We start from the raw sequence: 27791 nt of genomic DNA on the forward strand, positions 1-27791 counted from the left end.
GACTTTCTCCAAAATGTTATTTCAGTAGACATAAATGTGATATGAACAGCTTGTAGAATTCCGAATATAAGTTTCTACGAGAATCCCCCACCTCCAAACACAGAAGAGCAAAAATCGAAAATATCCTTCGCGATGACATGTCAAAAGCCCGGGCTGAAACGAACACTACAACTGGTGATAATTGTTAAACCACCGTCGTTATAAACGTCTCCCTCCCTCTCGCTCAAGGCAGTGTTCTTCGCAATTTTCATAAAATTGTATGAAGACTTCGCTCTTAGCATTATCCAACATCGAGCAAGCTAAGGGCAAGAGGGGAGCGGAGGGTGGATCAAAGAGTTTTGACACTTCTGGATCAGCTGAAGTTGATTTAACAGACGACCACAATCAAATGAACAAGTCAACATAAATATCAAGCCATCTCTTTATTAAAATAATTTTACCATTATAAAAAAGTTTTTAATATTCTTACATTTATAAAAAAGCTTTTTAATTGTTACTTAATTCGGATTACAGAAAGCGGTACCGTAATCTCCTAGGATGAAAAACAACGGAAATCAACCTCAGTAAATTCACCAAACATATTTCGCGCATATTTGACGCTGTTCTTACTCGGAACGTAAAACAGTCGTCTGAGGGAATAAGGCCCTGATCGGGAATATTGGGTATCCCTTTAATCCAGAATTTTGAGGGCAGTTCCCCTGTATACCTCAAATCACCAAGCTTGTAATTATCCCGACCCCAAACTATTGTATTTGAATATTGGAAATTCCCTTATCACAATAACTCTTTTCGTAGTAATCTTTAATTATTTCTTACTATAACCCCCTAAAAGAGTCTCTTCGGTGCTGATGACGAAAACAAGCAACGATTTGAAGTTGCGCTACCGCCTTACAAGGTTAAAAAAATGCCGAAAATGTCGCGAGGGAATCCAATCAGATGCCAGATGAATAATAACAGGTTGTACACGGTAATTATCCTTGTCTAATTGGTCCCAGCACAAACGGCTGCCAGCCAAATCTAAGTGTCCTCAATTGTCATGTTTGCACAGTATATTCACCTATTTAATTACCTATTAGAAGGATTGTTTATTACATAACTATTTTAAACTGAATATGATACACAAACTGCAATAATTAAACTAATTTTATACACACAGAGAAGACCACAAAAGGGTTTCCGATAGCCTAACAATCCTCCTGGATGAGCCAAATATGGCTGTTGACTGCCACCACCACTAAAATAACTGTTAACTGTTACAACATAACTCAATCAATGTTTTTAGACCCGTCTTGTAAGCATTAGAGCTCAAACTCGCCTGCAGTCAAATACCGCTCTGTCTAGAAAAAACGCTTTATTTACCTTTTGCTGCTGAAGAAAAATTGCTCAACTTATTTGGATAGTTATCGCTATATATTTCTAATGTGTTTTCACTTCCAAAAATTAAATCTACCCAAGAGCCACGTGACTCTTGATCTGTTCTTTATCTCACCGACGATAAAAAAAAAAAACAGTATGGATCTACAAGGCACTTCATGTAAACGACAACAACAAATGACCAAACCGACAGCGTCTAAAGCGCACTAACTGAAAGTGTTTGGCCTGCCCTGTTAGTGGCAGGGGTAAGTCAACGGACACGCAAGAAAATTTAACTGTTGTTGTACAAATATAAACATAATTCCTTGATGGTGTATACTGCTGTTGTATTACTGTCTTCCGCCAGCGTACGTGGGGTTCTCAAAGGTGGTCTTGGCAGCTTGATAAAGCGGATTTTTCTCCTGTAAACAAAGAATAGAAAAACCCGTTATACAACAAAATAATATAAACGGGGTCGATTATAATGGAGTAAAGAAGATTGCAGATACACGTTTTGATGTTTACACGTAAAACACTTGAGGTATGGTCAACTACAAAACTTTCAGTTAAGTTAATAAGAGTGATAGTTTGGCAGGGCTAAAATGATAACAACTCTCATTTTGGTTTTCTGTTGTTGAAGTTCGGTATGTTTTTCTACTTCTTCACTGTTTCACAAATAAAAGACTCTTATTACTGCAACCATGGATAAAGTCACCTGCTCTATGAACAACTGGGCCCCATGTTACTTCAAAACAAAACAATCAAATTGCCAAATGTAAAAACAGTTTTCAATTGAGTGCCGAAAACAATTTCGCGTTTATTTTGGTTTGCTTTACTACGCTCTGTGATTGGTTGGCAAAACTCGCGCCACTTTCTCAACTAATGAAAAGCACACCAAAACCAGTCGTGCCTTGCTTGCACGGGTTATCCTGCGCTTGGCAATGGTGACGGGTATATGCATCGAGCTTTGATTGATTCATTGCGCTGTTTGCGTCTGTTGTTATTAATAAGACTAATTACTTTGGTTTTGGTTTTACGACACTGCGTTGAAGACCACTGAAAACCGCTCTATACACAAGTGACTCCAAGCAGTTGTTTTATGTGCAGTTTCTTCTTTGACACTTATAATATGCCCTTCTCCAGTAATCGTGTCGAACTTCTTTATTCGTTAGTGAACACTATAACCATCAAACTAACTTACTTTAGTCCATCTGGAGTGCATCCGTTCTCTCTCGAACTTTTGGTATTCAATGCGATCCTGCAATCAAACGGAAACAACAGAAAAGAGTGAGCCGACCAGGAAAGACAACTTAAAACAAGACAGAGTTATGAAATAACGGCGAAAAACCAAATTACGAAGGCGAAAGCCAGCTTACCACCATGGTGACAAACGCTTTAACGAGCAGTAAGATGATCAGACCGAGGACTAAAATTCCACCAACAACTCCAAGAACAATGTACAGGATGGGCGCTTCCTTTGGACAACTCACTGTAATAAAGAGATAAACAGGTACAATAGATCAGTATGAAGCACCTCAAAGCTGATCTCTTACTCTCTCAGTTTCAAGGTAAAATGTTGTATCAATTTACAGTTCAAAATATAGCCTATTTCGGACAATTTAATGTAAGAAAGAAGGGAAAAAATTCCGTTTTTGAATACACCAGTGTGACATCAGTAGCATAATTCCGTGGCTTTGCCACTTTTCACGTTATAGTAAGCTTAATTTATCACGTCTTTTTACGCTCGTCTGATTAACAAAGTAACAAGAAAAAAACTCGGACAATTATCTTTAGAGCGGTTTTCAATTTTTTGTCGAAAGTAATTGCGTGTTGGCTTTGGTTTCGTTTTCTTGCGCTCTTTGATTGGTTGACTAAACTCGCGCCACTTTCTCAGCCAATAAGATGTAAAACCAAAACCAATCGTGCCTCGCTCGCACGTGTTTTCCCGCGCTTGGCGCCTGTTACATCTATCTGCTTTGAATTCTGATTGGTTCATTGCGCTGTTTGCGTCTGTATGATTGGCCAGAATAATTACTTTGGTTATGGTTTACGACACTCAGTTGAAAACCGCTCTACTTTTCTGAACAAACAAACATAGTAAGCTTAATTTATCACGTCTTTTTACCCTTGAATGATTAACAAAGTAACAAAAAAGAAGAACTCTGACAGTTACCTTTATCTTTCTGAACAAACAGCACAAAATTTTTGCTGTTTTCCTCCGTTTGGGTGGTAAAGTAGTAGGTGCAACTGTCCTCGTTGTCAATTGCCTCGCAGCGATATAGTCCTTCATCTAAACGGTACAACAAAATCACACGGGTTATCACATACCCTGGCGCCTTGTGGGTTTTATTTTCATTTTGTTTGTTTTAGGGACGGTGCTTCCTTTTGCTACTGCGCGTACGTTCTGCGCATCTCGCGATGGTCCGAGAAGCTCTGATTTGTTAAGGAAGGTGCCTGCTAATACAGATATTTTTTGCTCGGTTACTGACTATGCGGGGAAAGAGGGTCTTAGCAAGGGCTTTTGAAATCCAGAAAGAAAATTGGGGGTAACCACGCATTTTTTTGTTTTTAATTTTTCAGAGATAATTAAGCTTCAATTTGGGAAAAAAAAAACCATACATTGTCATGTACTGCAACGCTTTTTGGTATTACTGTTGCTTAATTATCTCTGAAAATGCGTGATTACCCCCGATTTTCTTTTTGGATTTCAATAGGCCTTCCTAAGATCTGCTTTTGCCGCATAGTAATAGCCCGCGCAAACATACTGTTGTATAAAGAGGCACCGTCCTTAATTTCATTGTTTTGTTTTTTTTTCGCACGGGTTTCCCAGAACGAAACCCGCCAATTCTGCAGTTTTGAATGTGAATCATCGCATATCGCGAAAACTTTACTCGCGAAAATGTTAGCGACCACCTGTGCGCGATTTTTACGAATTCTATGCCCAGCGAAACTGAGTATGTCAGGAATAAGGAGACCTCAGGAAACTAGAAACCTAGCAAGTGAACAGACACCTTAATGTCTCAAACACGACGGCTTGGAGAGACAGGGAGGGGAAGGGAAGTCTGCTTGCTTCACTGGCCGAATTTTTTCCGCCCCTGGTATATCGGGTATTATCACAATAAAAATATCAGGAAATAGTTTCAGCGAGAGCAAGCATGTTAAGAGAAGACATTAGAAGGGAATGTGAAAACTGAATTCATTTAATATTTTTACCTGTCTTCGTTTTGATATCATCCACGATTTGAACTTCCAGAACACTTTCTTCACATCTCTTTTCCTTTTTACATTCGTCTAAAGACTTTCCTTGAAACGTTGAACACAGCGCACAGTCCTCATTCCGTTTGCACATGCCATCCTCGCAGTACTACAAAGAAAGCTCACCTTTAATAACCAAGGAGAGACTTGTCTACTGGATAAGGTTATCGGCCCTAAGCATTGCTAAAGCGTTATTGATACATCATCACCATCATGACCACCATCAACAATAACAACATTATCATTAACATCATCGCCATCTCTGTTCGACTTTTAGGCCATTTTAATCCCTTGTCAGAGTAAAATGTATCGCATGTTGTGATTACAGAGCTAAATTACTGCGATGTCAGTTTTTTCGGGGCCGAATCACATTTGACGCGATCGAAGTGTGACGCAAAACTTTTGCCTGACAACAGCCAGGTCCAGAAGTTCTTTTAGGCAATCATTCTCCTGAGAAAGTGAGGGATGAACAAAAAATGGTGGAAAATCTGAAAAAAAAACACAACGAGGAACTGACTTACTGGACACTTCTCACAGTATGCGCCATCATATTCACTGTTACACTTGCACTTAAAGCAGTTTACATCATCTCCGACACACTGCCCTCTCTTTGAACCTCCACACATTTCCTAAAAAGGAAACATTTATCATAAGTTTACAACAGTAATTTCAGATTATTGGACCAGGCCCCAGTTGTCCAAAGAGCGGATAACGCTATACAGTAGATAAATCGCTATCCAGCCGATAAAATGTACTCTAACCAATACATTTTATCCGCTGGATAGCAACTTAAGCCTGGTTCTCATATGCCGCCGATTTACCCGCGATACAGCCGCCGGTACCGCGGTACCGCGGGATACTGTTCCGACATATGAGAATATACGCTGTCGGCAACAACAACCATCGCAGGCCTTTGCAAGCCTGCGAAGTTGACTTTATCCGCTCGATAAAGTTATCCGCTTTTTGAACAACTGGGACCAGAATAACAATAACAACAATAATAGTAATAGTAATAATACTAATACTAATACTAATAATAATAATAATAATAATTAATAATAATAATACTAATAATAATAATAATAATAATAATAATAATAATAATAATAACGATAACGATAACGATAATGATAATGATAATGATAATCATAATCATAATAATGATAATGATAATAATGGTTTATTAACAGATCTACTGGGTGGCTCTTCCCTGTTAAATTACTATAATTACAATTACAAAATAAATCATATTAAATTAAATCAAGTTATTTACAAATTATACAGTAAACGCAAAAGAAGTGTTTCCAAGTCACGCGCCGTGTGCTGGCTGTTGTAAAACTTACCGAATTTGCATCTTTCTTGCACTGCGTCTCGGGCGGGAAGTACGTACAGTTCTTCTGATTGCACACGTCACCATAAAACTTGTCTTTGCACTGACATTTACGGCAACGGCAAACACCATGATCAGGACCTGAAACGCAGCAAATGTCACGCTCGCTTATTTTCGTTTCTCTTAAAGTTTCTCTGGGTTTTGATGGCTCCACGTAATGCGAGACGTCAGGTGGAGTTTTACTAGTAACAGAAACGCTGTTTGCGCCTGTTGCGATTAGCCAGAATCATTACTTGAAACTACTCGAACCAACATTTAACTTAAAAAAATCAACTTATAAATGAAGTCACATCTATTAAATCAGTGCTGAGTGCCTCTTGTGTCACATACACAGTAAGATAGCGTGGGATATTCGTGTTATCAGTGTACTTACAGTGAGTTACACAGCACATTTTGTGCTTCACACGTGTGGGTTCCTTACCTCCACACAGCTCGCCTTGATATTCAGGACAAGAGAAGTCATTACATTCACAAAGTGTTCCATAAAATCGCTGTCCCTGTTCCTAAAATGCAAACACTTCTGTCAGATTAAACAAAATGTATCATAAATATAGATGATAGTCTTTCAAAAGGTCCCGTAGTCTATGCATAGATATCTCTAGGAATGAAATAGGACACATTTGCGTGTAGGCAGGCTCCCAAGTGGCATAAAAATAATAATAATAATAATAATAATAATAATAATAATAATAATAATAATAATAATAATAATAACTAGTAATAATCAAAGATTAGAGAGTACGTTCGATGTCACCAGGCTCTCTCTCCTTTGCCAAGTTGGTGATGATGTCATCCGCCCTTGCAAAATCTGCGGGGAGTGCCAGATATGCGTCCCAAGATCGATATTGTCCCATACGATCTCGACTCCAAACGCAATTAGGAATGCGTTCTTACTACGTCGAACGCAAAAACACCCCAAAAAAACAAAAACAAAAACAAAACAAACAAACAAAAAAAAAAAAACAAGAGCGAAACAGAGGTTACCCAAAACCTTAACCGGGAGGGGGGGGGGGGGGGGGGTTAGTTTCTAAAGAAACTGTTGTGCTGCGTCGGCGGGGGAGTGGAAACGAATGTTTGATTTGTCAACAGAATTGATAAAGTAATTTGGTCACCGTAAAGAGATTCGCCAGCTCATGTTTCAAGCGTTAGCTCTTCGTCAGAGCGAATAAAGGAATTGTGGACTGTGTGTGGTTTATATATAGCGAGCAGTGGAGCTATGTACGCTATTGGTAACGTGAAAAACAAAATTAAATTAGTCGAATGAAAGCGTTCAGAACCATAGAACACGGGCGAGGTATGTTCTTACAAGAACCAACAACTCACAATTGTGAGAGCTTTGATGTGCGGTCAATCAAAGTTATACCTTTTGAATTTATACAACATTCAACAACCAGTTTAACAGATTAAATAGTGTAAGAACTTTAATTAGCCCTTGAATCAGTGAATCATGTGAAATAAAAGCCATCCCCTATTTATAATGAGTCCATACATAGACCCTATGCAAATATAGCAAATGCATGATAACATTTTAATATTCTTTTGTTTGCATTCAAACAAGCCCTTCTAACATCGTTATTGAGTTCAAAAAACCAAAGAAAATTTTACCTTGAACGAGGATAGTGAGGCTAATTTGAATGCAGACAAAAGAAGATTAAGATGTCGGCCACTTTTGCATGGGGTCTATCAAAATGCAAAGACGCGAGTAATACTTACCACTCTGCACACGCACTTTCCACAAGCACACTCCCCTCTTCCGCTGCAAAGTAGCTCATCTGATGAGTTGGAACTGTAGGGCAGGTAAATGAGAATCAATATTGAATGTACTCAATACAATGCATTTTAAAGCAGTTTTCAATCGAGTGTTGTAAAACCAAAACCAAAGTAATTACTCTAACCAATCAGAAAAGACGTAAACAGCGCAATACACCAATCAGGCAAATGCATGGAGCCGACGCCAAGCGCGGGAAAATGCGTGCGACGCAACTAATACTAGGTTTGCAGTTTTTAGAACTCTTCTGTGCGTTTTAGGGTTTTTGTACACTAAGAATTATCGGTAAATTTACCAGCCGCCATCTTTTCCGGTACAGTGGTTGGCGTTCAAGGTGTACCAGGCTAAATGCTTATTTCCTCAGTTCTAATTTTATCCTGTTTTAGACTTCCGTTAATGAAAGAGTAATTCAAACAAATGCGTAGAAATAAAATCAGTGATAACGCCATTTTACAACTTAACGCATTATGTATTAACACAAACCTTTCCAGGTGTGTCACAGGAATTGTCAGTTGTTCAAACTGAAAATGAGTTGTGCCGTAGCACACTGAACAACTAACAGGGGAAAATGTCCTTCACGGAACCTGGCATGCACGTGACACAGGGGAAAATAAACTAAACACACCTCTTGCATTTGGCCTGACCCTTTGACTTGTCAAATGGCGTGTCACATTGGCAGATTTCTCCATATCTGTTCCGAAAAATGAGAGATTGATCCATTATTGACAATTAAGTTTTATCAAATAACACAGGAATACCAAACGAGAAAATTTCCTGTGATCCCAATTCGTTTTGTGCCCTTTAAAAGACATATTTGTGTAAGCTAGTACAGATTGATTTGTTCGGATGCTTTAGCCGAAAACGGGATTTTATTCCTCAAATTTACTAGCTGTTGTTGGTTTTACGAAAATACCAGTGACCTTTTTCCGCATTTTCAATGACATATTTGCCCCTTCGAAAACGAGAGGAATTAGTTTTCCGGTGTTACGAAATTTTGAGCTGATTTTATTTACGACTTAAAATGAATTTCTGAGGCAAATAAGGCCATCCAAACAGATATCCAATGAAGTTAAGAGTTGTATGCCCCTGATAACACGACTTATTGACTCAATAAGACCGGGTTTGTATGCTGTGTTTCAGAAAGAAGGTGAACTTATTAGTATCGGCTTGTGTACAAGAAAGTTCTCCATCGATTCGGTATTGAGGATTAAAACCTAACAAAACAGCTAGGAAAAACACTTAAGGTACAGGATTTGACCAAGAGCAGTTCCTTTATTTTACTTAGTCGTAGTAAAGCAAACGAACCACGCGACCGCGCGCGAAAATTGCTTCCCGCGAGGAAACGCGACGATATCGAGGATTACCTCCTCGCGTGGATCATTCGCTTTGCTGTCCGTGAGAAAGATAGGGGACTGGTCGTAGTGTAACACAGGATCAACTGGCTTGCTCACCTTCCTTTGTTGCATTCACACAATCCACACGCGAGAGTCCCATTTCCTTCAGAACACTTACTGCTGTTATATTCCTGCAATGAGTAACAAGCAAGCAGTTAAGGAATTTCGCTCTTCAGTTAGGATTTGGAAATCATTCCTGGAATCAGTACTGATCCCTCATCCAAACTGTTCACAAAGTCACAAAGAAGTGGCAATGCAAACATCCATCCGAAAACTTAAAGGAAACCTCTACTCTTGAAATAAATTAACGTTTAATTGTTGCAAATACAATCTAAATTCAAATTTCGTTGGAAAACATGGAAATAATATTTCTGTGTCGGACAAAACAGAATTTGATTATCGCCTACTTTTCATTTTAAATTTCCCGGGCGCCGCCATCTTGGATTTCACGACGTAAAACGGTTGCTCAATTGTTTAATACAAAAAAACTTCTGCTCACCAACAATAGCGGCAACCATACGACGTCATAAAATCTAAAATGGCGGCGCCCGGGAAATTTAAAATCCAAAACAGGCGATAATCATATCTAATTCTTAGCACACTTGAATGTCATTTATGCTATTTAAAGTAAAATTTAGAATTTAGGCACTATTTCCGACAATTCACCATCAATTTGTTGTCGGAGTGGAGGTTTCCTTTAAGATGGCTCTGAGCTCCCTCTGGTAGATTCATAATAAAAATTGGGGCTCACCGAGCTTGTTTTTTAGTTATGACCACTTAAAGGTAAAATTAGGGGTGTTTTTAACAGGTTATGCTGTTGCTATGGTAATGTCAAGAAAATGATCATAACTTGTTCACAAATGTTAAGGCATGTTTTTGATACCTTTATCGATCAAGTGATAAAGATATAAGTGCTGCAAAGTGATGGAAACCAGTCCCAGCCATCTTAATACAGGGAGCTTAGCACAGCTAACATAATACGTACCTTCATACTGGGTTGCTCGCACTCACACTGACAGATGTAGTTCAGTTCTAACTCCACAGCACCAAAGCCAGGAACACGAACTATGAAGCTACAAACAACGAAATAATCATTTATTCACCAGGCTTAAAATATACCATCAGATTCTTTCCCTTGCGCATATACCACAGATTGACATTCAAATCCTAGCAGTATGGAGGGTGTTTGCCCAATGAACCTAGTTTAACGGCCTTTAGCTCCCACGTGTCTCTTGTAGTTCGTCAGGTTCGACCCCTGATAGGAGCACTCGGATTTCCTTTTTCCGAGTATGCCTGTGTCATTCACTGAATAATAAATCATTCTCAATGAAGTAATCTGTTTGAGTGGGATGTTATACGTCGGAAAAGCAGACTAATGAGCAGAGACCATACAAAAATGACTCTTTACCCTGTACAAAACATAACAAACACAAACACAAACACGACTTGAATATGTACACTAAAGTTAAATGAAACATCAATCAATTTAGTGATGCACGTATAAAGAGTACCAACCTCGTCTCTTTCTGCGCATCTGTTTTAGGACACTCTTCTAATTTCACAGACACCTCAAAACTGACCTGTGGGGACAAAAATATACAAGGTTATGTATGGTGTAACGAGTATAGGTGCTGGGGTGTAGTGGTTGGCATGTTGGAGTATACAGTGATCAATGGCTCATTACATGGGTTCTGTATCACATTCCTTCCTATTTCAAAAACTCATTAATAATTCATAAGCCCATTGACCTATCAAATGGTCGATTAAACTTTACGTTCAGAGGTTTTAAAACCCGATAAAACCTCCTCCTCATTAGCATGTGGTGTTTAATGTTCTTCTCGTATGCTAATTTCCAACGTTCACAAAAGCATCATTGCTATGAACTCTATTGACACACGCTTTTCCAGGAATGTTTTTGAAGCCGTTCAAAAAACTCGAGGCACGTGTTTTTTATCGGGTATGAAACCGATGAAACACTTCTGCTCGTTTTTTGAACATTATGTCCTCCACATTTAGAGGATTTAACGTTTACTGCAAACGGCAAACGTGAGATTTGCGTTTATGCTTTTTGACAAAATAGGCCATTTTACAGTTCTGTACTAAGTGACCTGGCCTTGGATTGTAAGCGAGGCTGGGGGTGACCTTGTTTTGATACAAACCTCACTGCTTTTCACATGTAGATCATGCTGTTCTCATGCTGACTAGTTTGCATTTACACATCAAAAGCAGTGAGGTCTGTATCAAAACAGGGTCACCCTCAGCCTCGCTTCCAATACAAGACCAGGTCACTAAGCACACAACTGTAAAAGAGCCTATTAGTACATAGATGAGAACAGTGCAAACTAATTAGAACTGGCCTTTGGTGCTAACGCAAAACTAGTCAATTTTACTGAGAAACTTAAAACAGCGAGCAGGAAATATAGGGTAAATATGGTCACGTGGTCATTTCTACCGTTTGCCGTAAAATTCTAAAACTCTCTATCGTCCTTTTCCACTCAGGTATATACATGAGTGCTGATAAAGCATCATGGGAACAGAACAATTTTTTTTTTTTTTGGGGGGGGGGGTGGGGGGGTGGGGGTTAACCCTGTGATAGAATAACATCTTTTCTAGAAATTTGCTTCTGAGGGCCAATACGTAGTCCCCCTTTTGAGTTTAAAGACGTCCCTTTTTTCACAGAAAAAGGCATGAGATAGTTTAAGTTATCACACAGAACATAATAATTGACACAAATCAATAGGGTGTGATGCCCGACATACAGAAATGGGGAATGGAGAAAGAGTATGTAGTTTTGTTTTGCTACAGTTTGGCCAAGTGTAAACTGGATAATGGGATGAATGTTTTGTTGGCCGAGAGAAAACAGGATGCGTGGGCTGACTTGTCTTCTTAGTGTTGTCAGCGTTGGCTGGGCAAAAGCTGGATGTCCAGGGTGAGTTTCTGTACAAGCACATGGCTACAACTCACATTTAATCACAAGTCTCCCAAAATACATTGCGCTACAAAGGCTTATTGAATACATTATTAATGCAAGTGCACGCAAGTATTTAATGCAAGTGTGCTCACGCTACCGTTTCTCATGAAAGAAAAAATCCTGACTTGTTTACTCGAACAGTGGAACAGAGCCCTTGGTTAAAACCGATGACATTCCCCAGCCTGGCCCTTTAAAATGTATGGAACAGAAGCTCAATATAACAAACCAATTTCCATAGTTTCCTGGACTCTTTATACTTAATTTAAATGCCATACCTCTTCTCCCTTTTTCACATTTGAGCACTTTTGGTTCTGACTACTAACTGCATTCGGTCTGAAAATATCAATCAATTAAATGTAACATCAACATTCTATCATCAGAAAGATTGTGTGAAGTGTGTTATGTGCGGCTAGAACGACTCTATTGAACATGCATTCCTTAAATGTCAGTCCTTCCAAAAATTATGTGTTGAATACCTTCAATGGTTTAATAACTTACACCAAACTAATGTTTTATTTTTATTTATTTTTATTTATAAACTTCGCCAGAGGAGAAAAAAACAAAATGAAGAAACCTCTGACAGGAGAGAACTCACAGAACGATATGTTCCAATAACGAGACTCCTTGTATAAATGAAATCACATCATAATAATTAAGCATTGACAACTAATTAACAACACATTTTAACTAATACTACAGGTAATGATCTGCTTTGATGACATTTTATGCAGACACTTTTAAACGTTTGAGGTACTGCGGGATCGTACACATTTAAAGTCAAATCTAGGTAGTATGCCCTCAAATTTGTTTTAAATACATCTATAGATTTTGTATTGTCCCTCAAGAAGTCTGGAAGTGTGTTAAATGCTCTTGAGGCTCTTGAGTAAAAACTGTTCTGGAACGTGACAGTCTTAGCTTTAGGTATGTCAGTCTTACCCCGCTACAGGTTTTTCTCAATTTACCAACCCCAACCACCAGCCTTTCTAATAAACAAACAAAGGATTTGCATCTTCTTCTGTTACATATCCAAAGCAAACCCATTATGCAAGCAAAACAATACAAAAGAAAGTAGTCACCTCTGAATTTATATCCAAACTCGTTATTCAGTTTAAAATAGACAAATAGCTTGATGTGATTACGTTACCCTCCCCCTAGCTTTATACACATGTAGGCATGGCAAGGCAGGATCATTATCTGATGTCTGTGTTGCAACACTTTTTCTACGTGCACAATAACTTAATTTGTAACATGTTCAGTTTGTTCAATAAATTAACTACTGACTATCAAAAAAAATTCTATCATCAGAAAGGTTGCTGATACATTCAAGGTGTTTGCTTTCCTAGTGTAATTACAAAATAATATTAGGTTGCATTCGAATGACCTTTTTCCGGAATAAGAATAAGTGGAATAGCTGCTAAATATTCTGACAAATAATGTTTTGACTAACTCCTACCCACTTACCCACAATCAGCTTTGACCGAAACTGAGATTGTCTCTGGCTCTTTGTACACCAAACTGACTGTAGACACAATTTGCTGGGGAAAAGCAATAAATAAGGTTTTACCATAACTGTTTTCAGTTACTAATATTTCCAGAGGTATGAAGTTTCTCTTCTATGATAATATTTCAAACTGTATTAAATCATATGAACCACAACAACTGGTATCTAAATGCACTAGATGCAATCCATGTGCCACCATTGGATAATTGCTGGAAACCTCATGGCATTTCATCATTGTCTCTAACAATATATTAATTGCAACGTGATTTACCAGCACAGGTTTGTAATTCTCACCTCATATTTGTTTTTGATCAGGTCCACAACATTCCCAGAGTCACCAGCAAGTGTTCCCGTCACCGCGCCCAGGTCACTCCACATGGAACTCACACTCTGTAAGATAGAAAATCAAGCATCATATTACACACCAAGGAAAAACATATCCACCGCCCTGATCCTGATTAACGGTCTCAGGTTAACTCTTTAAGCCCTAACAGTGATTGGCATGAAATTTCTCCTTGTAATATCATGCTTATTCAACCCCTGAGGTCATGAGAAAATTAAGGATATGATCACCCATGGTGAATTTTTGTTGATATTCTAATAACTTCTCCACAGTGCTTTTATAAACAAAGGTATGAGGACAAGATAGGAGAATTTGTTCTTTGATATTAGAAGTTAAATGGTAAAGGCAAAAGGGTGAATTCAGCTCCTGCTTATTGTAACCACAATGATAAACTTCAAATCATGCTTATGAGCTGTTAACCAGGTTTTTCCTGTAAGACATTAATTCCTTGGATCACAGTAGGATCTTACACAAGTGTCATTATCATCATCATCAATTTTCAATAATTTGTTTCTTGGTTTTGCTGATTCAGAGGGCGCTTTTCGTTTGTCAAAACTGGCCAGCCAGACCAGTAGTTAGTTTGTAAATGGAATGTACCGTTTGAAGAATACAGTAAGTCTTATCCTTGTGTTTCAAATTTCTTCAACATGAAAAATGTAACTGCGCCTTTCAATAACATATGGACTCTGAACTTCAACCCCAACTAACGAATTAGGTGTTTTACTGCCGTCAATGATAATTACGGCAACAACTGACTGACCACAAAAACGCAGAAACCAACAGAGTGGATCGAAACCTGCTAATCACAGAGCACAAACATGTCTTGACCTTTTGAACCAAACGTTTTTGTTTTCTAAGAGGTCCACTGCAGTGATTAACGGCAGAGAAAGGCTTAATGGTTGGTTGAATTTGAACTTCGGAGTTGGCATGTTTTTGAAAAGGGCAGTAATATGTTGATTGACAGTAGAAGATCCCATATTATATAAAGCCTTTCAATAATTACCGAATAAAGACTGGTGTGTTCCTGTGTGACTGCAAATATTGGCAAAACATTGCTTTCCTGTAGTTTTTCATGTAGCTGTGCAAGAGATGGATAATCCTGTAATAAACAAAATATGGGACTTTAATAAATGACATTCTTCACTTAGAAGCAGCAGAGAAAAAATATATCCATGTGGGATGGAGAATTCACTGGCTAATGTTCAACTGAAGCCAGACTGCATTGCTTGTCTGGATGTTAAATTTCAAATTAGTTTCAGCTAGGTTCCGTTCAAGATTTCTCAAAATTTTGAAGGCATATGAAAAATAACTTAAAATTTAATTTAGCAGAATAGTTGATTGCGTAGGGATGTGCAACACGCTACACCATATTAAAAGTAAAATTCTAAGCTTTCGACTCTGGTAGAGAACAAGACCGACGCAGAGTCAAAAGCTTAGAACTTTACTTTCAATGCGGGTGGCGTCAAAAATTTATTAAGTCAACCGAGACTTAAAATTTGTTTAAAATGCTTTTAACTGACAATTTATACAATACGAAACATTAACCAATAAAATGTTTTCTTAATATGTCAAAATAGTAAATTTTTGTATTCTTGCACAAGTGTCTCAACAAACATTTTCTCATGTAAGCTTTTTTTGGTCTCAGTAATATTACTTCAATTGAAAGAACTTTCTCAACTCATTTCAATCTTCTCCAGAAATGATATTTAACATAAATTATCATACCAGATCATTGGACTTCACGTAATTTCCATTACTATCCAGATGACATTTTCCATCATTTGGAGTCACAATACCTCCAAGCTAAAGAAAAATGATAAATACAACAAACATTTCAATTTCAATAAGCATACTTTTTCTTTTGTCTTAACTACGAACATAAACCCCATTTAGCCAGGCTACATTGGGGTGAAAAGCACCTACCCCCACCCCCCCCCCCAAAAAAAAATAAAACCACCTCAACTACTGTCATAACTTCAACAGCATTAAAGCTATAATGCAACTTTGAGTGTAAATAATACACTCAATGTACTGTTTCATTTTAGATCTACAAAACAGGATGAGGACATCAAATAACATGGAAAAGTTTTTTGTTTTAATTCTGAACAGCTGCCATCTTGGATTTTTCGAGTTCATCAAAACCTCAGAAAACCGTGCAAATTGACTCAAGAATAAGCAAAACAAAACGACAACAACGATAACAACAAACACTAACATGGTGTAAAAATTTAAAGGTAACAATTTTATAAATTATAAACTTCATGAAAATGTAAGAAAAACGAAAACCGTTATAAAAATGGCTGCCAAAATCTCATTACCATGGAAATCATCAAGTCTTGTGGACAATGACATGTCACATACACCTAACTGCAAGGATCTTTCTTCTATTAAATCTCTGCAGTTCAAAATATTTGTTTCATGTATTCATATTCATACACCAAATTGTAGCTAGAAACGTTTTAGGAAAAGTCACAAAGTTTGGTGGTGTTTGCTGTGCCTCCCCCCTCCGATCCCCCCTCCCCGAATGGCTGAATTTGGCCAAGCACCAATAGCCCTTTTTCGATATTAAAATTTAGCCTGAAACAATGAACATCACTGCGAGGCTATGGTGAGCAAACCAATATAAACTCTTCAATTTATTCCCTGGAGCCTCAAGGTGATGTTGTTGTTTCAGGCTGAAGTTTAATATATCGAAATTGGGCTACTTATTTCATTACTAAAGCTTATAAATAAATTTTCAAAGGACAGGGGCTAAAAAGCAGTTAGAAAACATGTCCATATTATGCACAGCACCAGAGCCAAGATTGTAAGCAAAAACACTGTGTATCTTACCAAAAAAGTATGTCAAAGTACATAAAATATACAAAACAGGAAATGCAAACCTTTCCATCTCCAGCAATGTGGAATGAATCATCAGTGACAAATATAACAAGGCGTCGTGAGGTACCATTTTGAGACCAGCCAATTTCCTACAAAGTCAATCAACAAAAAGTGTCATTTATTTGATTTGAGTTTGTTTCTTTGTTTTTTTACAATAGTCCAAAGAGTTTGATCAACATTCCTTATCTAATAAATAAATAAATTAATTAATTAATTAATTAATAAATTACATAGCGTGTATTATATATTAACTACTTACGGCTGTTGCCAAAGAAAAATTTCAAGGAGCCCACAAGCCCAAAAGCTGAGAAATAAGGAACCCAACATGTAAAGTGATAGGTGCTGCTGCAAAATAATTTACGCGTCCAAAAACCTTTCCTTGGGTGCCCCAGACTACTGGGCTCCTACATGTATAGGAGAATTATCAAAATCAATAAATGCCACCGAGGGAGGTACACGTAATTATAAACTGAATAAGCTGTATCTCCCACATTACAATTCACTTTGTACAGCAATTCAACAAAGGTTCACCCAGATGCACCTACAACTTAACAGATTGGCTTTTTTTGTGAATATGAATGCTTGCATGTTGCTTTCTTTCACAGACCTACAGTAATCGGCTGCGAGTATTGTTCTAACTTGCCTCTTGAACATAAATTTCTATCTTCTTGGCATGATGAAATATCCATTTTCTATCTACCTTCCCAAACATCAGTTCAAGATTCATTTTCCTCTAAATAAAAAATACTAATCTGGTAGATATCAATTATTTAACATACACTGTGAGCAGTCATTGAACCCAAAAAGGAACCGTGACTACATGGCTTTTGAGAACCTCAACTGCCTTAAATTACAAGTAGATTCAATAACGTAACCAGTGGGGATGGTGTAAAAAGAACTTGCTTGCCAAAACATATTTAACATCAGGGGTAACGTATTGGGATCAAAGGCAGGAAGGAGATAAGTTTCAGCTTTAACTGAAAGGAATAGCCATGTTGTATGACAAACATCTGTGGCAAAATTAAACATTAAGATCACTGTAATGAACAAATGCAAACAAAAACTAGTAAGTGCTGCAAATCATTGACGCAGTACATACCTTTTCACACACTGCCACTTGCATCAAAGCGTCAAATCCACCCTCAGGTGCATCAAGGTTACCAGAAATTTTCTGCTCATTAATTTTAGTCTGCAGGAGAAAAAAATCAATTGTCATCTTTCTTTGCAATAAAACACATTAATCAAAGACAAAAGTAGCAGTTAAGAAATGGTAAAGAGACCTCAAGAAATCATTGGGCCGATATAAAGAGGTCACCTTGAAAACACAAAATAGTGCCGCGTATGTAACATGACCATTGTTGTTCAGGTACTTGACGGCAGCCGAAATTTAGCATGCAATTGCTTGGTAAAATTGCTTGGCCTGATTGACATGGAACCATCTTTGGATACGATGTGTACACATCCTAATTGTTAAACTGTGAATGGTTTGAACCCAGGAGTCATGTCATAAGCATGTCAATTATGATCATCTGGGTGAGTGTAGTCTTGAGAAGGATTGTTTGAGGTGACATTGAATGACCCACAGACAGTATATTAGTCTAGTTTGCCGCTAACATTGACTCCGATCAAAAGGATACTGTACAACAACAATAATGGTATTACTCCTGTGAGACCTGTGTTTTTAGCCCGGTCTGACCAAAAAGGTACTCTCTGTCAATAAAGCTGTCATTCAAGTACAATGACCAAGCAAAAGTATTCAGCCTACATGTATTCCTTTGGTTCTTTCCACAAACCTTCATGTGATTTCACCGAAGAGAAATCTTTCTAGGCATTTGCAACAACTATTTTACTTTTCGTCGGGTAATATATTTCCTGGACCTTTATAGAGGTTTGATATGCCAGCTGCCTGCATGACTACCTGGAGCGTGAATGTGTGCCTATCTATGATCAGGGTTTTTTGGTGGACACACGAGACCTTTATTTTGCAACCTGGAAATGACTCCTAATATGTAAATTAAGTTAATAAGTAATATATGAAAAACAACTGTACAACCATGGCATGGTTACGCGTGATTTTGTCTTTAGTCATTGTCAGTAATAAGTCAAATACCTGTAGGTAAGTTTATATTATTTTGTTTTATGTAAACCTTAAGTATAAGGATTAACTGTGGATAAATAAAGTTGATTTCAAAGTGCAACATATTTTTAGACAAACCTGAAATGAATCTTTATTCTTTACAAGAGAGAGTACATTTTTAAAGCCATACGTAGCCTCGCAGCCTTTACATGATGTCTTCATCCTACAAAGTACAAAAAAACACAGTACGCTACTATAAATAAATTGTAAACAAAGTTTATTTCTTTAAACAATCCACTCAGTAACCTTACTGGCTGTGGGTCAGTCACAGAAAAAATAGAGTAATAAATACAAATTACAAATGTCAGTGCAGGTGCCACATTTTGAAATTGTCAAAGGAATTGCATAAATCATTCCAGCAAAGACAAAGGAAGTAACAGACTACACTGTACATTGAAAAGAGCCCAAAATGATAAAATAAAAACCATCTCATTTCTCGCATTTATTGTTTATACAGCTGTTTCAACAAAGGTTGTCCAAAAAAGGGTGAAAGCGTACACGACAATGCCACAAGGCAGTCTAGGAAATACCCAACAAATTTCAATAAAACCTCAGAATCCACAATGCCTCGACTGTAAGCGAAGACTTGAGACAGCGGGCAATATGGATTCTGAGCTTTTATTGAAATTTATTGGGTATTTCCCAGACTAATGTTTGGGCATTGTCGCGTACGCTTTTATGCCTCTTTTGGACAACCTTTGTCGAAACAGCTGTATATGTACGCCTAAACTATAGCTTAATTCACACATCTCGGTACTCAGGGTTTCTTGCCAAATGATGACTTGGTCTTAAAAGTGTAAGAGGAAAAAGTTGCACACAAATTGGAGAGGTGGTTGATTTTATCTCATATAGAAGGGGGTAAGATTTTATGCTTCCAATGTACAGATCATCTCTCCAATATCTGTTTGGTGTCCAACGTTTATACAAATTGACCCAATATTTAACAAGTACTGACTATTGTGCCATATGACACTCTTGGGAGTGAGATGGTTAAAGTAATTGCTGGCATAGGACACTATACTTTTCAATATTTGTCGCTTTTCAACCTTTTGAACTGTGTCAATGGCTTTAAATGAGGGAGGCAAAAAAAATAACCTACCAAAACTACTAGGTATATTACTTTAAAAAAGTTTAGACCTCAGGGGCTAAAAGGAATTTAATCAAATCTATTAAGGACGGTGCCTGCTAATAAAGAAGTATTTTTGTGCGGTTGATGACTGCACGGGGAAAGCAGATCTCAGCAACGTCTATCGAAATCCAAAAAGAAAGTTGGGGATAACCACACATTTTTCAGAGGTAATTAAGAAACTATTATTCTAAAAAACAGTAAAATACAAAGCAATGTATGGCATTTTTTTTCCAAATTGAAGCTTTATTATCTCTGAAAAATGCATGGTTACCCCCAATTTTCTTTTTGGATACCAAGAACACTTGCTAAGTTCTGCTTTCTCCCCATAGTTTTTAACAGCGCAAAAATATCCCTGTATCAGGCAGCACCTATAGGAAACCCGAGTATCTTGAGTTACACTGCAGAATGTGTGCGCAGTAACAAAAGTAGGTACAGTCCTTAATATGTTTACACTTACTCTGTTCTGATAAAAGGAGAAACCGTCTTGTCCACAAAGGAACCAAATCCAAGCTTATAGTTTGAGGTAATGTTATTCATAGCATTGGCTGTGGAAATAAGAAATCCAACATTATAATTAATTCATAAATTTCATTGAATGATCATGATTTGTTAGAATTCTAGTTATTGCTAAAAGGTGCCTGAGGCCCATTTCTTGAAAGTCCTGGTAACTTACCAGGCCCCGTGAGTGTCTTTTGTGATAAATGTTTCTAATTAACAGAAGTCACTTTTTGTTAACTTTGAATACTAAATTTTAAAATCTTAAAAATAATTCTATGAAAACATTTACCAAGAAACTGTAATCACTAAGTATGTAATCTGCAAAAAAACATTAATTTAAAAAGATACTTATTGGGCCCGGTAAGTTACTGGGACGTTCGAGAAACAGGCCCCTGGAGCTGGATTTTCTGGTCATTAGACTTGAGTGGTATTAAACCTAGGGGGGTGGTTGGTCTCAGCAGACGCAGGACTCTGAGACTGCAATAAAAACCAAACCCATGACAACAAAGTCTATGTAAACAATAAAATGAACCAATCATAATCCCAAACAAATACACACAGTCATGAACATGGCATTAAGCATGGGAAATCCCCTCAAGACTGAGTCATGATTGGGTTTGGTTTAATGTCTTACTGACAAAGAAACTGGCAGAGTATTTTTTTTTATCAACAAGATGTACAGTATAATGTATGGTGGTAAAGAAAAAAAAAACGGTAGCCCACTACACTGATGGGGAGATTGTTTTGTGTTCTTGGACAAGACAGTTTTCAGATCAAATTGGAATTTAGAAATGTTGGTTTTTGAGGAAGGGGAAAACCCGGAGTACCCGGAGAAAAACCTCTTGGATCGAGGATGAGAACAAACAACAAACTCAGCCCAGATGTGATGCCAAGTCTGGGAATTGAACGTGGGCCATATTGGTGGGAGGTGACTGCTCTCACCACTGCGCCATCCGTGTCCCCCAAATCTGCTCTCACATCATCATTGTCTCTTCACAAGCCAGGAGTATAAACAAGTTTACTCCAGTTCCCTCTTGTGGCTCTGTATTCGTTTACATGATATCAGCACAAAATCTCATACCGGTGCGAGTCATACCAGTGCGACTTCACCCCCGTAACTGTACTGGGGCGGGATTTTCATTTGGGTACGAAAACGCATTCTGATGTCATGTAAACACGGCACAGCCGTTCGCTCCAGCATGAAATCACTCTCCTGGGAGTCTAGAACAGGTAGCGCATGCGCAGTCTTCGACATTCAATCCAATATGGCGTTACCTGGACGTCACGATCACGTCGGTTGAAATGAAGTCTCTATTCATGTAAACACGGTATGAAATCACAATGTCATACCGGTATCAAACTCGCACCGGGGCGAGTTTACGCATGTAAACACTCCCTTATAGATGCTTCATGCTACAGTCTATAGTCTACAGAAACTGGGATAAGCTCCACTAAGCCCCTAATCAGAAATGCTCAATCCAGAGTGCAGCTCACTAACCATTAGGCCACTGCACCTCATACAAAGAAAACATCAAAGCAAAAGTACTTATAAAAGCTCAAGATACCCACAGCCATATATCACCTAGGGGTGCTACCATTTACGCAAACCAACCAGATGGAAATTTTCGGCATAAATATGAAATGATTCAGCTTGACTCGACAGAAGATGGATAACATGCAAAATGTATGAACATACATGTAAGCTGTAAATCCCAAAAGGAGTAATAAAAATGCATCACTTTGACCAGAAGCCCATAAGTTCAGAAGAACTATAAATGGAATGATGCGTACCATTTGATTTTCCAACTGGAATTTCTGGGTTTTCCATGTAAATGGTAAGCACCCTAGGTTACTCACAGCCATATAAAATGGAATTAATCCCACCTATTTTTCCAGCCAATTTTCTTAAACTGCCCAAGTCATCGTCCATGGAAAGTGACATATCCATAAGGTAGTACAAATCTACAGGGTAGTTCTCTGCAGGTCGCACTTTTATCTGAAATTTGGCAGGCTCCCCTATAGTAGGAGTAACGTATGAACATCATGTCATTTTTAGTTGCATCAGTCTATCTGTCCATGGTTATGATAATATTAGGACATAAAAGCCTTGTATTATAACAATTCAAAAATTACAAGTCAGAGGTATTTTCTGTTGAACTGCAAGGCTGAGATCTATGGAACACAGTACTGATTGACTACATTACAACATGTGTTTTCTTATGAAGAACTGGCTTGCAAAAAGCATTTGAGTATTCACAAACAAACTATTGATAAAACGTTTTCTCAAATTCATATGAACTATAGAAAGTTCATCAAAGTTAGCTCAGTCAGATTCATTCCTAGGCTCCTGTTTTCATTTCTTGCAGCAAGTTACCATAGAAACTGTACAGTCTACATATAGCGGAAATGTAGTTCTTCTCAACCAATAACAATTCAGAATTTCTGAGCCAGTACGTACAAAATGCCAATAATAAGTTAAGCCAATTGATGCAGAAATTATGGAAATTACCAACACGTGCCACATCCAAAGACTAGGAGGCTGCTACCAGCAGTAAGCTCCAACATCCAAGTGAACTAAAGAGCGCCTATTGCAATTTAATTTGAAAATACTACTGCACAGAAAACCAAAATGTAAACAAGTTTTCTTATAAGCTATTGAAATTCCTGATCATCTGCCTGTCTATTAAACTATATTTATTTAATTAATTTATTGTCTGTCTGTCGCTTGGCTGAAATACAGTCAAGTGACTGTTGTCCACTTCACGACATATGACTAAAAAATACCTGTTCTAAGGTCCAGTCTGATTTTCTGAGGTTGTACTTGCACTGTGGGGCCAACATTGTTGTCCTGTTAAGAAAACAAAATAATTTGCACGCTGAATAATTGAGACTGTATAAACTCCAGGTTTACAAGTGACAGGGAGGTCAGCTGGCAGAGAAAATCAAATCCTGTTATTTTTGGAGCATTCAAGATAATATAACAATTACGTGCTACGTCATAAATTTTTTTTACATAAAAATAACCATGATTATAGTATTTCGAGGGGTATTAACTTTCGGTCTATGGATGGTCATTTGACACATATTTACTAACTACAAACTCGTACCTCTTTAACTGCATGTTTGCTAGACGGATTGGAAATATTTTTACACTGTAGGCTTGTCAATCTCCCCACTGTGTCACATCTACTGCCTAAAAAGTTCTAAAAAAAGAAACAAAACAACATAACATACCAATCAAGTGTGATGAAATTAATACTGACACTTTTTGTGTCTACGGCTTCTAGAGAAGCGTAGACACTATGTCATCGGGTTGAGTGAAAGAGTGAAAGAGTGAAAGAGTGTAAGAGTGTAAATGCCACAGGAATCCCAAATGGAATCCTATCGAAAGCCGACGCTAATCCTCGACTGACCGAGATCTAAGCGATTGTATTTCCGGATCAGGACAATGGCGACAATACGGTAAATGATGTTTTCCGATGTTGATTTGCTTTTTGCAAATAATTTAAGTGATGATTTGAACCAGAATTCTGTAACTTCTGTAATTTTCATCGCTAACGTGCCCCAATTTACTGCGAGTGATCGCTTTGACCAAACACGGAGTGTCTTCAAATTTTACATGCGTGTTTGCACGAACGCAAAAAAACCCTGAAAGTTTTGGCCTCTAATAGCAAATGCATCGTTTATTTCAATAAAATGTTTTGTTGGAAAAGCTTTTTGTTGATTTTTGTGTCTTTGTCAATTCATATATGCGTTTGAGAAGCGACAAACGCGTAATCAAGGACAATTTGCATAAGCGGGTTGAAATTTGATATGCCAAAGGTCTTCATCAACATGCCGTGAATTTTAGATATTTTTGCGTTCAAGTGTGTTTTTTGGCAAATGATTAATAGTAACGATATTATTTTACGTCAGAAAACATTTGTTTAATCATTCCAGTTTAATATGCAGTCAATTTTGGAAGCCAACGACATTTTTTTATCTACTGCGCATTTTAAACCGCTGCAGGAAAAAGTTAATTTATGCAAAAACTATCGAAACACAACAGGAGTCAAAGGGTTAAAGAATGATACTTGCCATTCATAAGTTCAGTATAGATTAATTACTAGTTTCTGTTGCATTTAATGCCTAGGTTTCAGGTTAGAACTTTGCTTTCAGTGCTTTATGTTTAGAACTTTGCTGCATTGCTTTCAGTACAAAGTTGTGGTTCACGTTGTAAGATTATATAATATATTGTTTATGTTAGAATAAAGTTACAGTTCTCTTCTTACAAAATGTTTGTGGTAAACGATACCAGCTTAATCTCAATCTCACCAGTATCCTGGCAACATTTTTACAACCATTTTTTTTTATCTCTCTCCTATTTCCACTCCTCCCTCTTCGTTTTCATTTCAGTCTTATTTCCCTTTTCTTCAATTCTTTTATATCACATTTCTATACCATAACTGCAGTAGACACATGCAGTCTGAGACTGCCTATTTTTAAAAATTGAAATGCATACTTAGTCATTACTTAGCCATTATGTTGTTCTTGCATTTACATACATGTACAAGTATGTTGACTAGTCCACACTTCTAACAAAAGTTGACATCGAATATTTTTTTGTTTGTGTGATTATGTCATTATTTGAGGGTTCAACAACTTCACTTACCTGGTCACCCAAGGCAGGTGAGCAACAGATGTTTATCCCAGTATAAGGATCATTACTTCTCTAGTGTGGACCACGATTATCTCTCAATAGTTTGTAGAAAGATGGGAATTTATAATACACTGTACACTAAAGATTTATAGTGTGAAACTTGAAGGGGGCATTTCTGTTCCCCTCGCAAAAAATGAAACACTATTTCTATTATTCCACTATTGAAAATTACAGATCATAAGACAGTATAAATTGCCTGTAGAAACTAAAAAAATTCTTATTTTGAGATACATAAACAAGTAAGAACTAACAATATAAAGTTTCGACATTTCAGCGACCTCATGACACCATTATCAAGGAAAGAATAAATGAATAAATGAAAGCGAGTTCAAAGGAAGTTCAAGCCGTGTAAATTTACATAAAGGAAGCTGAGTAAGACAAAGACTTAAATTAACGAAATGCTGCATATCAAACAATTAAGACCGATTCAATCTGTGCTAAAGTTTTTGTCTAGCTCACCTTCCTTTATGTAAGTTTACATGACTTGAACTCCTTTTAAACTTGCTTTCATTTATTCATTATTGTTTCCTTCATAATGGCATCATGAGGTCACCGAAACATGGTAACTTTGTATCGTTAGTTTTTACTTGTTTATGTCAAAACTATAAAGTCAGCAATAAGATGAACACAAAGTGTTTGCCTTTTGACTTGGATATGAAGATGACAACTTTAGGTTGATGTGTTAGAACATACATGTATATTACAGAAGTCACAACAACAGACTTTTAATCACCTAGTATACAAAAATAAAGGATGTTACCTCGTCAGAACACCACGCACAATTAGCTTCCCCTATACACTCATAACATTTTGCCAGGTTCGTACACCCTTCTACACCTAAAAGAATAACAAACTAGAATAATTAATAATTGCTTGAGCAGCAAGTACATTGTGAGGGTCCGAAATGGAACCAACATAATCAGCCCAGCTCGAGTAATAGGTTTCTCAGGAAGTAGGTACAGTAACCACAGCAGCTGTTGAGTACCGTAAACTGCCGCTTATAAGCCCTGGGCTTACACAACTTCGTAAGGGTTTAAGATGGGCTTATAAACGGAGGGGCTTATATCCGAGGAGGTTTATAACCGGAAAAAAAAAACATTTCGAAACGAGCTATAGCAGCATTGATAGAAATACATTTTTTCATTTACTGGTTTTTAATTAAGCTTTAAATCGTCAATATCTGGAACAAACTAACAACAAGAACAAAACTAGAGGGGGGTTTATATCCGGGGCCCGGGGAGTCTCATAATCGGATGTATTTTATGGTTTACAGGTAAATGACCAGGAGGGCTTATAAGCAGCAGTTTACGGTATTTGTAATTATTAAAAGCTGGATCTTTGTATAATGCAATTCCAGGGATATGACTGGCTTAGTGGCCATGATTTTTGAGCCATTATCCCATGGCCAAGAAATAGCGATGACCATTAAATTGTCTTCTGGTTGTTCTTGCAAAGTGGAATCAGCAAGACCTTACGCTATTTCTAGATTGTTTTTAATAAAGGAATTTATTCCACTTGCGCTTGTTGGATATGACATGATTATAGCCAACTAGGTGCTACACGCCTTGTTGGCGTTAGCTATCATCTCATATCCAATGCACGCTCATGGAATAATAGTCAAGTATACTGGGCCAAAGGGTGATATGACAACTGTTGAGTATTTGTATGAGTGTTAAATGGCAACTGTTGAGTATTGGTATGTGCAACAGGGCACGCAATAAAATGCATCTCCATACATGAAGTACCCACCGGTAAGAAATAACAGTGCAAATAATGTTAGATGCCAACACAATCATTCAATTACTTTTGAGGAATGTTTTACGATCAGGGTCAAGATGAACAGTCAATAAAAAGAATAATATGATCAAATAAAGATAGAATACGAATACTCATACTCACCTTGGATGTAAAAATAACCGCTAAAGGCAGCAAAACCAAGCACCAAACTAATAAACCCCTGTTTCATGCTTTATACTGAAATCAAAGAAAACAAATTACGGGTCGATGACAAACAAGACGACATTACACAAACGTAAAGCCTTTTAAATTTTCGACAAAAGGAAACCACCTTCGATTCAGAGCACTTTCGTGATCTCCTAGAATTATTTAACTCAAATAATTATCTTAGAATTGAGAATTAATTAAGCTTAAGTTAAGCTTAATTAAGCTTACATTCGGTTATTAGAAAAGTGAATTTTCAAAAAATTCTGCTGTCAATTGCGACTGTAAACTTACTTTCTTCACATAATAATTTAGTCATTTTTTTCCTTTCATTCCTTCAATGAAAGTAGAATGCCCCGAAAATAACAAGCACAAGCGCAATCGACAATGAAATAACATCACACATTCTGCACATTTCTAGCAACAAATTTGGATTAAAGAAATGCTATTTCTTTACTAAAGCAAGTAAAATGTAAGGTGTACCTTACCTTTAATGTTATCAGTCAAATAACCAACGAAATCCGCCAAAGTT

General features: G+C 37.4%; 1 protein-coding gene across 1 annotated transcript; it reads right to left on the bottom strand.

Moving 5' to 3' along the window:
* Positions 1-403: 403 nt before the first annotated feature.
* LOC146488680 (integrin beta-1-like) lies at positions 404-27336 on the bottom strand. The gene is made up of 27 exons (XM_085119357.1): positions 27218-27336; positions 26079-26155; positions 23727-23822; positions 23404-23467; positions 22504-22635; positions 20579-20666; positions 19071-19155; positions 17955-18044; positions 16858-16944; positions 15701-15778; positions 14979-15074; positions 13927-14022; positions 13593-13666; positions 12407-12464; positions 10676-10740; positions 10146-10233; positions 9218-9291; positions 8392-8457; positions 7712-7784; positions 6420-6501; positions 5952-6079; positions 5130-5237; positions 4567-4717; positions 3527-3643; positions 2730-2842; positions 2555-2611; positions 404-1775 (listed from the first exon to the last, which is right to left on the bottom strand). The coding sequence occupies exons 1-27, from the start codon at positions 27282-27284 to the stop codon at positions 1704-1706; spliced, it is 2382 nt and encodes a 793-aa protein (XP_084975483.1). The 5' UTR covers positions 27285-27336; the 3' UTR covers positions 404-1703.
* Positions 27337-27791: the final 455 nt, after the last annotated feature.

The sequence above is a fragment of the Pavona decussata genome, unplaced genomic scaffold, assembly GCF_977016875.1.
Source record: "Pavona decussata unplaced genomic scaffold, jaPavDecu1.1 SCAFFOLD_9, whole genome shotgun sequence".
NCBI classification, from domain to species: domain Eukaryota; kingdom Metazoa; phylum Cnidaria; class Anthozoa; order Scleractinia; family Agariciidae; genus Pavona; species Pavona decussata.